Source organism: Pseudochaenichthys georgianus, chromosome 12, assembly GCF_902827115.2.
Source record: "Pseudochaenichthys georgianus chromosome 12, fPseGeo1.2, whole genome shotgun sequence".
NCBI lineage: Eukaryota > Metazoa > Chordata > Actinopteri > Perciformes > Channichthyidae > Pseudochaenichthys > Pseudochaenichthys georgianus.
Window position 1 is genome coordinate 12,750,359 of NC_047514.1, and position 14,462 is coordinate 12,764,820.

At 40.9% G+C, this 14,462-nt stretch overlaps 1 protein-coding gene across 4 annotated transcripts; it reads left to right on the top strand.

Annotated features, from left to right (window-relative positions):
- The first annotated feature begins 870 nt into the window (after positions 1-870).
- rbm18 (RNA binding motif protein 18) lies at positions 871-14,293 on the top strand. 4 transcript variants are annotated; one of them, XM_034095633.2, is made up of 6 exons: positions 921-1,211; positions 2,046-2,159; positions 6,525-6,651; positions 7,607-7,693; positions 11,275-11,375; positions 12,572-14,293. In XM_034095633.2, exons 2-6 carry the CDS (start codon positions 2,053-2,055, stop codon positions 12,750-12,752), a joined length of 603 nt encoding a protein of 200 aa, XP_033951524.1. In that variant the 5' UTR covers positions 921-1,211; positions 2,046-2,052; the 3' UTR covers positions 12,753-14,293. The 4 variants fall into 4 exon arrangements, with proteins under 4 accessions (XP_033951523.1, XP_033951522.1, XP_033951524.1 ...); XM_034095634.2 differs by having other exon boundaries at positions 925-1,211; positions 7,607-7,687; XM_034095632.2 differs by lacking the exon at positions 12,572-14,293 and having other exon boundaries at positions 871-1,211; positions 7,607-7,687; positions 10,672-11,367.
- Positions 14,294-14,462: the final 169 nt, after the last annotated feature.

The following is a 14,462-nucleotide window of genomic DNA, read 5'->3' on the forward strand; positions in this document are numbered from 1 at the left end:
AAAATGAAGAATAATAATGGTCTCAACTAGGGACAGAGCATATTAATAGAAAACAGTGTAAAAAAAACACAGGATGGACACCCTTCAGTTTGCAAGAATGCTAATTAACATCAGGAGTCAATGGTCATGTTGCCATTTTTGTCCAGTTGTATGAATGAATATGAATAGATCACTTTTTAATTGATCATTATAGCTTGTGCGTTAATCTATCAACCTCACATTAAACACACTGAGGAACATGTGTTTAAACAGGAGGACACAGATATTCATTCTTGACTGACTGGATCATTGTGCGTCCCTGATGTGTCTTAATACAGAACATGAAAGTTCACCTTGCCTTTTTATCATCATGTATGAGGAGGAGCATTATTGGACAACATCAGCTTTGCTGATATTATTCCAAAACAGTACTCTCTCTGACATACCTCCATATTAGCCATGCAGTCATGCAAGCAGTACTCGGTTTGTTTCGCAATTAAAGCAGTTGGTACAATGTCATTAAAAGTAGTAGGCCTACGTATATATTTAAGATAACTAACTGGTTGCAAAAACTCTGGGTAAAGTGATGTGGTGTGAAGGTCGGTGTGATGGGGGTGTGCGTATAGCATTCTCCTGTGCATACCACGGGAACAAGTCAACATTAACCTCAACCACTTAGAGTCTAAATATAAAACGGTCGTTGGTTTAATTACCGCACAGCAAAATCCGACATATAACTTTAAATTACCCCAAACAGCATACTTACTTTCAAGTTCACAGCCCTAACAGAAGCATGTTAGCTCGGGATAAGCCACATATGACATCTATGTTGTCATCATCACGCGCCAACAGTTTGAGGCGGTTGTGCGTTTGAAATGTTGTAAAGGGTACACCGAATGGGCGGGGTTTCTGCCTGAAGGTACAAACCACTATGAGGGGAGATTTTCGAGAAACTCCCAACACTAAAACGAGTGCCTCCTCTCGACTCCACAGACAGTTAAACAAACTACAGCATCACCCTGCGCCTTTGTTGTGAGACGATAGCAAGGCGACTGTTTATCATTCGAGTTAGCTAATCTAGGGTCAGTTTTATGGGAGGAAAACATAAATAGTAGCTTGAAATGATATGTATTACGTTTTGACGTAACTGAATCCTCCCAAGGTGGGATCCGTAGCACATCAAGGTTAAGTAGTGAGTCGCCATCCAAGAGGAAGTTTGACAGATCGACGAGGTAAAGTGATACTATCTAAGCTAGCTAACTGCTAGCAATCCACTGCTCGTCCTAAACGGACTATTAACCGTTTAGTGGTTAGATTTAGCTTATCTTCAACATCTCACCACATGTATTAACGATATAAATGTAACCTTACACGATCGGTTTGAACTACCTCAATCTTATACCGCTAATATAACTTGTAGTTAATCGATTAACCTGTGGTTAGCTAAGCTAACGTTAGCTAGTAATGTTAGCAAGTCGTCGTTTCCTAAGTGGAAACCTTGAGTTTCCTTTGTATTATTATGTATACCTGTTTGCCTGACACTGTCAATAAAGTCACCTTACAACATTTCCTAATTGTTATCAAAATGAATACTGTAGGATATGTATAGATATACAATTCATATTTAATAAAACAAGTGCACTTTTTGAAAATAATGCTACGATATAACATGTTGGTTGCATTTGAAACAATGTGCCTATTAAATACACAAAAAGGAAATACATCTATCTAACTCAACTGAGTGATGATTTACTTTCTTATTATTTGGAAAAAAATGAATCAGATTGCATAACCCTGTTTACTGTGTTATTCACAATGTACTGTCTACATTACTCCGTTATGTTAATTGACCAGTTTGACCTAACCAGCGTATATCATGGAGTACTATATATATATAGTTAGTATAGAATAGAATATATACTGTAGTTACTCTGTAAGGCAACATTTCTGTCTCCCATTTAAAAACTGAAATGGCTGCTGAGTATCTGACAAATAATGCATAAAAGTTAGCCCTGACTTTTTTTTGTAATCCTAATCTGTCTGTCTTTTCTTCCTGCCTCCCACAGAGTACCCATGACGTCTGCGGCAGAGACAGTGGAAAATGCCTCCATCATGTCAGAGAGTGCGGCCCATGACGGAAACCGCTTGTGGATCGGCAACATAGATCCCAAAATTACAGAGTGAGTGAATCCACTCCTGGTTAAATTCAGGCATCCACTTTATTCCAACGTTTTTGTAAAGTATCTTTCTTCACATTAAATTACAGCTGAAACCACAAGTGAGACAGTACAACAACCTTATCATCACATTTTAATATACATTATTTGAGTTGAAAACACATCTTTATGTCACTGAAAGGGCACAAAAAAGCCAGCTGAATTAAAAAAACAACCTCAGTTTTGGATTTGAGGTGTAAGGCGGTCCATGTTATGAACCGGAGACATTGCTTTTTAACTTGCCTGGCTCTGCCTCATAGAGAGGCAATGCATTGTGTGCACGTTTATGATTGATTAACTGGTCGCGTAGTATGTGTGTGTCGCAGGCTGAGACTGAGCAGACAGGGCTTGGTGTGTGAAAGAGAGGCAGCGAGGCGTGGAGACCTGCTCTGCTAAGGAGCAGCCATCATTCCTCACTCACCTGCCCTGTTTACTCTCTCTGTGTCAACCTGTGTGTGTGTGTGTGTGGTGTGTGTGTGTGTGTGTGTGTGTGTGTGTGTGTGTGTGTGTGTGTGTGTGTGTGTGTGTGTGTGTGTGTGGTGTGTGGTGTGTGTGTGTGTGTGTGTGTGTGTGTGTGTGTGTGTGTGTGTGTGTGTGTGTGTGTGTGTGTGTGTGTGTGTGTGTGTGTGTGTGTGTGTGTGTGTGTGTGTGTGTGTGTGTGTGTGTGTGTCATATGTAAGTACACGGTTGATGTTTGGGTGGCAGCTGTTAGTGGTGCAAGCTCCCACACACTGAGGTGTCTGTGTACATTTATTATTAATGTGTCTCATTTACACTACATCATATGTTTCATTTGTGAGAGCAGCTGAGTGTCTGAATGTGCAAAATGTGAGTGTTGAGAGCCCCTTTACATATATTGAGATGGAGAAAAGAAGGTAGATGTTCAGGGTGAGGGGTGCGTCTGTGGGGGCTGCTGGAGAATGTATGGGCCGCAGCTCTGGTGGGCGTCTAGACAGGCGTTTCCTTCCCCTTTCCCTGCTCTGCTCTAGCTCTCCCTAAATAGCCAACTACTTCACAGTATGGAGGGAAAACAGGAGAAATGCCCATGGCCCCTGGTGCTGATTGGGAAGATTAATTAGCTCCTGTGTAGCATACGTAATGCCCCATGTGTTTGTCCTGCTTAGTCAAACCAAAACTCAGTGCAGAGGAAGCATGCAGATCTAAAATGCAAGGTGCTGATTATGAATATATGAGGCCATGATTAGTTAATTACACTTTGTTTCTCCTGGAAGTTTCTTTGTGGTAATTAAAGACATCAAATTGCGTATTAAAAGTTGGTTGCTACTCAGTCATTTAATCTTGACTTGAATTTTAACATAATGTTCTTTCTATATAGCGAAGCAGAAACAGTTAGTGTGAAGATGTTAAACATTGCAGTTTTTCACAACATGTCATAGTTGATGAGGAAATAATATAAGTATGTTTTTCTGCACTGGTTGTTTGTGGTTAAATATTACATCTATCGCAATTTGATGAGGTAGGAAGGTGGCACCTTCATCATGTGTAATGTGTCCCTTGTCAAAACAAGGAATTGTGCTGTTTGTGTGTTAGCATATATAAGCAGATTAAGCACACAGCCAATGTTTCAGTAGTCTTAGAAGGATAAACAACTCCTGTTGCGCTCATAGCTTGATCACCTGGGCAACGATCTATTCCAAGCCTGTGAACTTTCTTAGTCTTCCATTTCTGTCTCTTTACATCCCATACCCAGTCAGATGTATTTGTCAGTGCACAGAGCGGAGACACAGCAAGTGTAACTGGAGCTTTCAGCACATATTCATGTGTTTGTGCTTTTGGCTGCTCGGAGAGAGAACTTCTCATTCGTCGTAATCCATCGGCGGCTCCCATTCTGTTCCCTGGTCTTCTTGTTACGTTTTAAGTTGCTTAAAACCAGGATTGTTCAGACCTATAAGTTATAACCCTCACCTTACTCATATTGCAGCCATGTTTTATGGGGACATTTCAGTTGCCAGAAAATGTTCCCCCATCCTCGTCCTGTCTTAACTTTTTACCCGCTGAGTTGCTCTTTTCTGGACTGAACCTTTTGCCCTTATCTTTTTCTGGACTGGACTCACTCACCCCTTGTCCGTCCTTTCTTTTCTTTGCTTCTTACCTCCTACCTGGCTCCTCAGCTCCTCTCTTCTTTTGGCTTTTCCTCCTCTTCCTCCACCTTTCACCCTGCCGTCAACATCCCCTCTGTGAACTTTACTCTCCCCACCTTTCCCTCCCTTTCCTCCCCCTCTCCTCCTCTTCCTCCGGTGGTTTTAACAGCCCCCAGGAGGAGCGGTCCATTGTGGTTCAGCTCGTGAGCATCCAAAAGTGTTCTTCGAGTGTAAGCCCTCAGATCTGTCACATATTAACACATATGTACAAACATTGCATTATGTAGCTTTTTTGAAAGACAGTATGTATTGTATCACAACATTGCATTCAACTTAAATGAATGCCTCTCTTTTTTCCTAATCAGTGTTTCAGAGATCCAGAGGTGCAAAGGATTATTATTATTACAATTATTTGAGTGTAAAAATGCAAAAAAGTTTTATAAGTAATATTCTAAACTTGGATTTATATGTACATTACTACTGCTGAAGGACGCTTGGAGGGTGTTGTCTGGGAAAAGCAGAAATTCTCTTTTGCCTAGAGCCCTCTAGGGAGTCATAAAGGGAGGGGGGGAAATTAGAACAACCTGTAGCTGAGCGCACAGTTCACCCTCTGTATCTCACGTTGAGTCCCAGTCATACACATAATTGCACACACACACGCAGAAAAACAAACAAACCACCCTCCAGCAATACAAATAACAAACGACTAAACAATAATAGGCTCGAGCATCAGTTCCACTCCAACCGGGGTCACTGTGAGACCTGGACAGTTACATAAGTTAAAGGCACCAAAATAAATAAAAAAATAGGTGTTCAATGATTTATTTTGTTTGTTTGTCATGTGCCCTTTTTTTTCTCTCTGTCATGTTGCTATTTGGCTGTAGGAAAAGCACAGGTTCAAATTGATCACAGCTAATTCAGTCTCCGGGTCCTAGTATTCTCCGGGTCACTGTCACACTGTCATCCCCTGCAGGGATACAGAGCCATCACAGTCAGTGAAAGCACCTGGGTTCAAAATGTCTTAAGTGAATGATCATGTGTGTCAAAACTAACTGTCTCCATCAGTCATATTTACTAAATTAGGCAAGTGATACATATACAATTTGATAAACAGATTCTGCCAACGAACAACCAAGTTATAGGATTTTTTTCTCTCCAGTAGTTCTCGTTACCTCAAGAACATGACGAAGGCGTTTGAATGACTAATCAACCAGGAAGGTGCTGTGTGCTTTCTAAAGAACTGTTTCTGCTAGAAGTGTTTGCCCAGTCAGAGACACCAGAATTACATGATTAATCAATTCAACCTAATCAGCAACAATTTTGAGGATTGATAAACCATTTAAAGCATTTATTGAGCCTATCTGACATTTTCTGGTCTGGACATTTGCTGGGGTTTTTGATATTGTATCAGTATAAAAAAACTTGTGGTTATCATAATGTCAGATTAAACGTTAATGGAAAGAATAGTTGGCGTTGCCTTTCCGATGGAAGAATGTGCCTCAGACGATCCATTATTCTACCGACTCAAAATTAAGAATATTGCACCTATAACTATCATTGATGTGCAAGAGCTTTGACAAGTAATGCTATTTTAAAGCACATGCTGCTCAGCTAGCGTTGTAACCATTCAATAGCACTTGGGTATAAGACAGTGTATATAGTGAACAGGTGGCCCTGAACTCATTGCTCTTTCTGTCTGAAGAAATATTTTTCCCATGGCTGCCAGTGGTCCGTTCCACACGAACCTCCGAGTCCTCTCACACGCTGCATAGCTCTTCAATGACAAAACATCTATGTTCACTCGCAGGCCTGCGGTCCCACACAGTGAGTGGATGTTGTTTGTGCCGAGCCTGTGCTCAGGAGGGATTTGAGGCTTCCTCTTTTTTACTCCCTCATTGTCCGGCTACTGTATCCTCAGCATTGTCTCAATGAGAGATTTACTGTCACTGCGCTGCCACACCAGCTGGCCTGCTGCTAAAAAGGTGACAGGGAGAACAGGCTGTCATTGTCATTAGCCCCTTGACAGATTCACAGACTGGCAAATACAGTGCAGACCTGATGTACTGTGGTTAGCTGGTTCATAGCGTTTAGCTTAAATATATAACGTGCATTATGTTGATCATTATGGCTAGGTCATTTGACTGAATAAAAGCTTGTTCTCTCTTTCCTATGTTCTGTTTTTCTTTGACCTTTTCTGCTATTTCTTACGTGACTCTTCTCTTGGCAGGTATCACTTGGTGAAATTGTTGGAGAAGTTTGGCCATGTGAAGCAGTTTGACTTCCTGTTTCATAAGTCTGGGCCTTTGGAGGGACAGCCACGGGGCTACTGCTTTGTCAACTTCAACACCAGAGAGGTACATGCAAAATCGTTATTTGATCTAAACTATATCATTAACATTTTGCCGCAGTATGTCATTTTGTAAACTGATGGTTTGTACTATGAGTTTGTTATAAAATCGGTGTGCTTCATAGTTCATACATAGGAACAACATTTTTTTTTTCCATTTCAATAAAAATTGCTATTAGTCAGTAATGATAGTATGGCAATATACCAGTGTGTCTACTCAAATGAATAAGGCAAGTGAGACTTTGACTAGATTATGTCAGTTTGCATATTTGTGTCAAGGTTCTTCACTTACACGTTGTTACATATTCTTTCTTTGTTAAAATGTGCACATCCACTCAAATCCACTCAGTCAAATACATTTGATCAAAAGGAATTCCCTTTATCGATTGTGATAATGATCCCCCTACTCAAAGTCCTGAGAAAGCTATTGGACATCTCCTGGCAGTCTGGAGCTGAATATGTGTCTAACTGAAGTGGACCGTTACTCTAAAAAAAGCACTTTGAAGGAGCCGCTTGGCTTCACTGGCTTTATTTGTTTTGGAGTGAGCCTGGGGAACGTGATAAGCATCTCGTTCCACTGATAGTGTCCATCAGTGGGATATAAAGCCCTCCCAACATACAGAGGAAATGTGTGTTTATCTTACACGCTCACACACACTGAGGCAGTACTTGTGTAGTAATCAGTACTTCATTAATATCATTTATATTAGAGCCACTTATTCATTTGATTAGACACAACTGCCTTTGTCACACTGCTTCTCAAACACACACAGAGACACACACAGGTTCGTTAGTCAGAGTGGCACATCATCATCATCCTCTATTATTGCCATCTCTCTATTGTGAAGACTAGTTATTTAAGGACTCGGGTGCAGTCATCAAGGCTGATTTTTAATCATAATGGGAAAAAATTCTTCCTTTCCTTTCCCCCTTCATCTTTTCCTCTGTGTGTCTGTCTGCAGGAGGCAGAGAGGGCCATCCAGTGTTTAAATGGGAAGCTAGCTTTGTCTAAGAAGCTAGTTGTGCGCTGGGCACATGCACAGGTGAGGGTAAGTGTCAAACTCAATTATTTTGTATTTAACTGAAAATCTTATACACCCTGAAGGCTCAATGCAGTAAGGCACTTCTGTGTCTGCGGCTGAAGAGTAAATTATTGTATGTGTGCATTAGGGATGGGTATCGTTTGAAATGTATCGATTCCGGTTCTTATCGATTCCCTGTTTCGATTCCAAAATTGTAAAAGAAAGAGGTCAAACGTTTAGATAACAAAAATATCTTTATTCTTTTAAGCTTTAACTGAAATTGTTACAAATAAAAAATATACATGCAATACAAATGTGTTGCACAATAGCTGTGCTTTATTTTAACTGAGCTATGCCTGTGGCAAGCTATTCACAGGCATTACACTGTGCCTTGTCTTTTTCTTTTTTAGTGTAGTGGAGCCTCACTTCAGAGCGTTTACCGTGACCCATCTTTGGTGTTGTGAAGTGACTGAGCTCGTGAACTGTCTACGGGAGGGCGGGGGGAGCCTCGCTGCGGGGCAACTGTGGAATTCTGTCGCCTGTCAGCGCAATTTACATAATGCCGTTTAAAAAAATTAAGGGCGGTGCCGGCCGTCAGCGTACCGAGCTGGCCGCCAACGGCCCGCTGACGACCGGCCGTTCTGTGATTCTCCAGCTCCGCCCTGTATTCCACCGGGTCACCGCGGAGCAGACGGACCCGCTGGAATACAGGGTCTACCGCGTTTAGAAACCGTTAAGTGCTGGGGCGACTGTGGCTGCGAGGGAGTGCAGTCGTCTTTCAACCAGAAGGTTGTGGGTTCGATCCCAGCCCGTGCAGTCAACATGTCGATGTATCCTTGAGCAAGATACTTAACCCTGAGTTGCTCCCGATGGCATGGCCAACGGTGTGTGAATGTGTATGTATGTTAGTGCATGTCCTAACATACACTGCTCAGTATGAATGGGTGAACGACATGTAGTATGTAAAGCGCTTTGAGGGGTCTTAAAGACTGGATAAAGCGCTATATAAGTACAGTCCATTTACCATTTAAGCAGAACTGAAATTGTGTATTTTGTATGGGTACCCGGTACCCGGCATTTTCTTATCGGTTCTCATCTGGAACCGAGTTTCGGTTCCCAACCCTAGTGTGCATTAGAAACGACTATCGTCAGCTTTTATGATAAAAGAACAATAATACAAAAAACAGCTTTTTGTCATAGACTTGGATATAGCGCTGGAAATATGATATAAATAACCAATAATTCTTCAAAAGGAATGCTGGGTTTCAGTCTGGGTTGCAGTAAAAGATAATAAGTATCTGTTTATTTACATTTGGACATTGCCACTGCAGTATCAGTTTATGAAGAGCAGTGCGATCCCAGCTCAACCTATGGCTGTGTCTTAACAATAGAACGCCTACTGGCAATGGGTGAAGGGATATCCTGAATATAGACGAATCACGCCCCACACACACACACACACACACACACACACACACACACACACACACACACACACACACATACACACACTCAGTAGGGGGAGGTCAGGGTCAATGCTGCCGCCTCTAAGACAACACGTAGTAGGATAAAGTTGATCAAAACTTCTTTATAACTTTGTCACTTTAGCGGGTCATTTATTTTGTTACATACCTATCATTTTTGTGTTAATAAATTATCACAAATTTACATTCAGTCTGTTTTATCGTGACAAACAAATTCAACTGCCTTACTCATGGTGTCTGATGAGGACACTTTATGCAGGTTCTTCCTTTACACCTGCAAGTGGACTCAGTTCGTTTCTACTATGCATGCGGATTCAATATAAAGGACCACATTTGTATAGATTTTGAGTTGATACACTTTAATTAGCAACTCCTCAGCCATAAGATGTTCACGGTTGTCAAAATCTGTGTTTGGTCTTTTAAAGCACGCTCAAATCCAACACATAGTTAATATGATGCTGCAAGCACATCAGCCAGGTTTTTAGCAACGGTGCATCACACGAAGGGATTTGTGTCTGTCAAGCTTTCCCCTGTGGACCAACCTTTTCTGGTCGTTGTCCCAGCTGATGAAGGTGAATGCTTCATTTCATCCCATTATATGCATTCACAAGCTAGATCAGAGCTATCCTCTCATTGTCTGACACCATCTGTGATTGTGCTGCTTTGGGATATAAAAAGTTACACGCATGTAAGATTAGAGCAATTTCCCCACTTGGGGCCGGCTTGAACGTGATAGATGGTTTTTAGTACCTGTCTTTCCAACCCAGAGGTGGATTACAGGGATAAGTGAGTCGGAGAAAGCTTGCGTTAGGAGTTGATGTGTCATTTCCAGTCTTACATCTTGACTTTATTACTTAGCTTTGAAAAAGACAAATTCACGTTGATGAAAGTGTTTTTCCAAACTCATCTCAAACACCCATTTCTCTTACAATCTACTTCTCCAACGGTTAAACAACTGTGTCCTTATGCATTAATGTCAAATGATATATATATGTAGACATTTAGCCGTTTAGCAAAGTTGTGTGTTATGCTTGTCATATTCATGGTATGTGAAACTGTCATCACCTCTAACCCTCTAAAAAACACATTAAACACTTATTTTAATCCTTAATCAAGCTTTCAATTCTGAAGTAGCTGCGTCTGTTGTAAGTTATTAAATACAAGTGCCACAACTGGAACAACAAGAAGTATTTTTAACTTCATTCTCGATTTACTTACGTGTTGGCTGTTGTTCAGATTCAGTATGTCCTGATCTACATGCCTTTAGTAATATGTGGAAGGGAAGGGTCCTGGCTGATGGAGCGGCCATTGTTTTCGACCTATTCTTGGCCATACGTGTTATTTATTTCATGAACAATATGTTAGATATTTGAGTGCCTTGGTGCATTTATGTAACCTGATTTAAATGATACTCACACCAACTGACTTCTAATCAAATGGCTGCAGCTGCTTCATCAAAATCATCACAGTTTCCTCACTCCCATCATGTCTTTTTTTTTTGTCTTTTTTTCTTCTTCACAGGTTTCAAGAGTTCTGTGTTGGCTGGTGGAGATGTTTGGAAGGTGGTTTTTTGAAAGGAATGAGTGCAGACGTTGCTTTTTGCTCTTCAGCTGCTCCCTCTTTATCCTCCCTCATGCCTCAGGGTGTGATTATGAGCTGGACGCACAGTCCTTCTCGGTTACTGTCTATTGGAGCAGACACAAACAAAATCAATACTTCACTTTAATAATGTTGATGTTTTGGGAGGAAGCTGGAGTTGGCCCTCCAGAGAACGGCTGTCAGTGTTTATTAGGAGCTCTGATGGTTTGTAAATGTCTGGTTTACAGGATGTTTTCCTTTTGTACTCATTACGTGGCACTGTTCCTCTAAAATATTTAAAAACCAGGTGTGACTGTTCCCAAATGTGCTGAAAACACATTACTATATGATCCATTTGAAGTCCTAATCTTTAAAATCACTTGTGATGCAGTAACTTAATGTTTTTGTGTTTAGCTGCGACTATCCATGCGTCTCTGTGTCCCTGCGTAAGGCTCTTCTCTTATTTTACCCCTTTGTCTCTCTCCATCTGTCCGTCCTTCCATGTTTCCATCACTGTTTGTGTGGGACATTTTGTTTTGTCAACAGAGGTTTGAAGGTTTCCGTAATGACAAGACCGTGCCTCAGAGCCTGGAGCCATCGAGCAGCGGGGGGGCAGACGATGGACCCGTAAGTGCCAACCACCTCAGGTTGGTACAAAACACAGTTAACACCCTTGTTCCTAGCTATTCTGAAGTTGTTTGCCTTTTTTAATTCTTCTCAGAGTAAGTCAACTAAATCACAGTGTTTTGCTTTTCCAACAAAAAGCTATCAAAGAAGGACTGATCACTGTGGGCTTATTGATCTAGTAGCTTTCTTTTGTCCAGTTGTCTAACAGCAGAAGCAGAAATATGTTAATTTCTTCACTGTCCATCTGATTGTGAAACACCTAATACCATGGTGGAGACAACAGAGGTTTAATTTGCTTATCTGACGACTAACTGGTCTGTCTGTCCACATCCTTACTAGATGTTATATAAAAATAACATAAGAAAGAAAAGATGTACCTATTTTACTTTCTGTTTTGGTGTTTCATCTTGGAAGGACATCAAACTGTGTTCATGTCGTTGTAACATAAAAAGCGTCATTTTCCGATTTAGACAGCTGAGTGTGGATGTAGTTTCTGGTCACTTTAGGGACTACCAGAACAAACTCAAGCTTGTTCCTGAAATCATTATTGGAGAACTTATTGCTTTCACCACAAATGGCACTTCAAGTTGAGTTCATCTGAGGACAACCGGACCAACACTTGAAACATTGAATCAACATGTGTGCCAGTCAAATGAAGCACTGAAGTCTGTTAATGGCCTCTTGTGCTTATAGCATCAACTCTGAGACAATCCCATATGTGTAGCAAGTTATCAGCTATAAAGATACTCGTTTAAAAAGTCTCCACACTCCAGTTCTATTGTAAACTTCAAAATCCCTCACTCCTCACTTCGCAGGAGAGGAAGTATAAACACTCTTTCCCCCCTGATGCCTCCCTCTAGACTCCTTTTTATTTACCCTGCTTCCCTCGGTCTCTCTTCTTCTCCCTTGCTCTGTAATCTTTCTCTCTTGCTCCTCAAAATTCTGTTCCACCGTTGAGATACAAGTTTTCCTCCATCTCTTAGCACAACTGGTAATCTCTTGCTTGTGCTCCCCCCCCCCCCCCCCCTGCATCTGTCCCTCCCTCTCCTAGGAGTGCTAATACCTCCTCTCATTTTCCCCTCAGCCAAGAGCCAAGATCTGTCCACCACTCAGTCCGGCCCTCAGCTCCCGCTCTGGTATTTTCCCCTCAGCCTCGCAGCTAACATCTCCTCTCTCTCTCTCTCCTCTTTTTTCTATTTTTGTGTTTTACCTCTAGTACGAGTGCTAAGATCCGTGCCATCGAGGCCAAGCTCCAGATGATGGACGAGAATCCGGAGGATGACTACTCGGGCCCGTCGGCCTACGTTTACAACAAACCGCCAGAGAGGAAACGCTGGGAGCCCTACTCTAAATCACACAACAACCAGAGCAGGCCCTTCCGCAGGTTTAGGAGATGACCCATCCCACTCATTCTGGAGATCCCCCGCCCCACACTCCGTCGACACACTTCAGCCCCCATCTACACACAAACTGACTCCACACCAGATACTCTAAAGACTATACACAGCCTATGAAAGGTTTTGAAAATACTTTGAGAACCAAGAACTCTTTGGGAGTAATCGCAGCAATCACGGACAAGTACCAAAAGTGTTTTCAGTTATTTTACAGTTATTATTTACTCTTAACATATGCCCCATACATGACAGATGTGCAGGTGGGATCTTATACGTCTGCGTTCTCGCTTTGGCAGAGATATGAATCAGCAGCTGTGAGTCATGTGACCCAGAGCTGCCAGAAAAGAAAAATGATCTTATTATAAAAGAGTCTAAATGCTGATTCTCTTATTGGTTTTGACATGTTTTTACTTTCAGAGAGATTATTTAAAGGGGAAATACAATTTTCTTTAATCAAGACTTCAATGAAGAGGAAGACATGCAAATATTTGTAACAGGTTTGTATCCTTGGAGTTTGAATAGTAAGCCACTCAGCAACGCGGTGTGTTGCAGTATTGTGTGTGACATTGCGCTTTTCCTAATAGTTTGCTTTTTTTTCAATTTTGTAAGACTGTATTCAAACTCTTTTTTACTGACTTTGTTTCTTTTCTGTAGATTTGTGTTGGAAGTTCCCTTTAATATTCCTATTAAAGGCTAATAAATATAACATCTGCAGCCTGTTGTTTTATGCCATTTTAGTGTTTAGTCAATAACATTACAATGCTCTCATCCACATGCTTTTGCTGGAATAGTCCAATTGTTTTTGTAAGGAATTTGGGAGGAAAACATCTGCATCTCATTAATGAGAACCTTTTGTGGACTACAATTTTTAAACCATTAATCCAGCATGGTTTTAAAAAATGCAGTTCAGGACTATGACAGAAATAAAAAAACATTGTAGAGATTACCACGAGTACTGACAAATGTACCAATGCTTTCTGTAATAACTGATCTTAATGGCGTTCATTATGCTTAGAGTCCCAGATTTCCCCTGACCTGATGGATACTGACTGTTTTGTTAATTTGCATTCTATCAAATTGTGCCGTTTTAATATTTTGTATTTTCAAATGTGACGTTTGTTATGGATTTCTGTGTTTACATGGAGCAAACTTTTGTTGAGGTCCAAGTTGTATTTTCCATCAGGTGTTACAATTCTCCTTAAGGTGAAAAGAGGGTAAAGAAAAATGGACACAATATGTTGGCGAAATATAGCATAATTAAGTTTGTGAGAAGAAAGAATTTGCAAACCAAATTTGCAGAACCATTTTTAATAAGTTTAAGATGAAAACTTCTGTGGATAAATAACATTGCAAGAGGGATGGAAATCAGCCGATTAATTGTACAAGTTGAGATAAGAGAGCATCATTTTATGGCAGCGTACAAATCAAATCCTACCTCTTGACGTAAAATCAACCTGCAGCAATTTCTGATCAACCGTTTTCTTTGTATTGTGTGTTTTTATCTGTTTGCAATAAAAGGCCTATCCGTTCAATTATAATTTCAATTGATTACATCTTTCAAATCCAGTTCTCCCCAGAAATGATGAAGACATTTCTTAATTGTTTTTGGCTTGGTTTATTTTGATGGGATAATTTCTGCATTATAGATGTACAGATAATTGCTGGATCCTTGTAGATAGCAGCCTGATTGACGCGTCGATGTAAAGCTGTGTG

Bases quoted from the DNA above. Each gene is read 5' to 3' on its own strand.
- rbm18 (XM_034095631.2), top strand. From the start codon at position 2,053: ATGACGTCTGCGGCAGAGACAGTGGAAAATGCCTCCATCATGTCAGAG. The intron at 6,652-7,606 runs GTACATGCAAAA...GTCTGTCTGCAG, and splicing joins TCAACTTCAACACCAGAGAG to GAGGCAGAGAGGGCCATCCA. The intron at 7,694-10,671 runs GTAAGTGTCAAA...TCTTCTTCACAG, and splicing joins GGGCACATGCACAGGTGAGG to GTTTCAAGAGTTCTGTGTTG.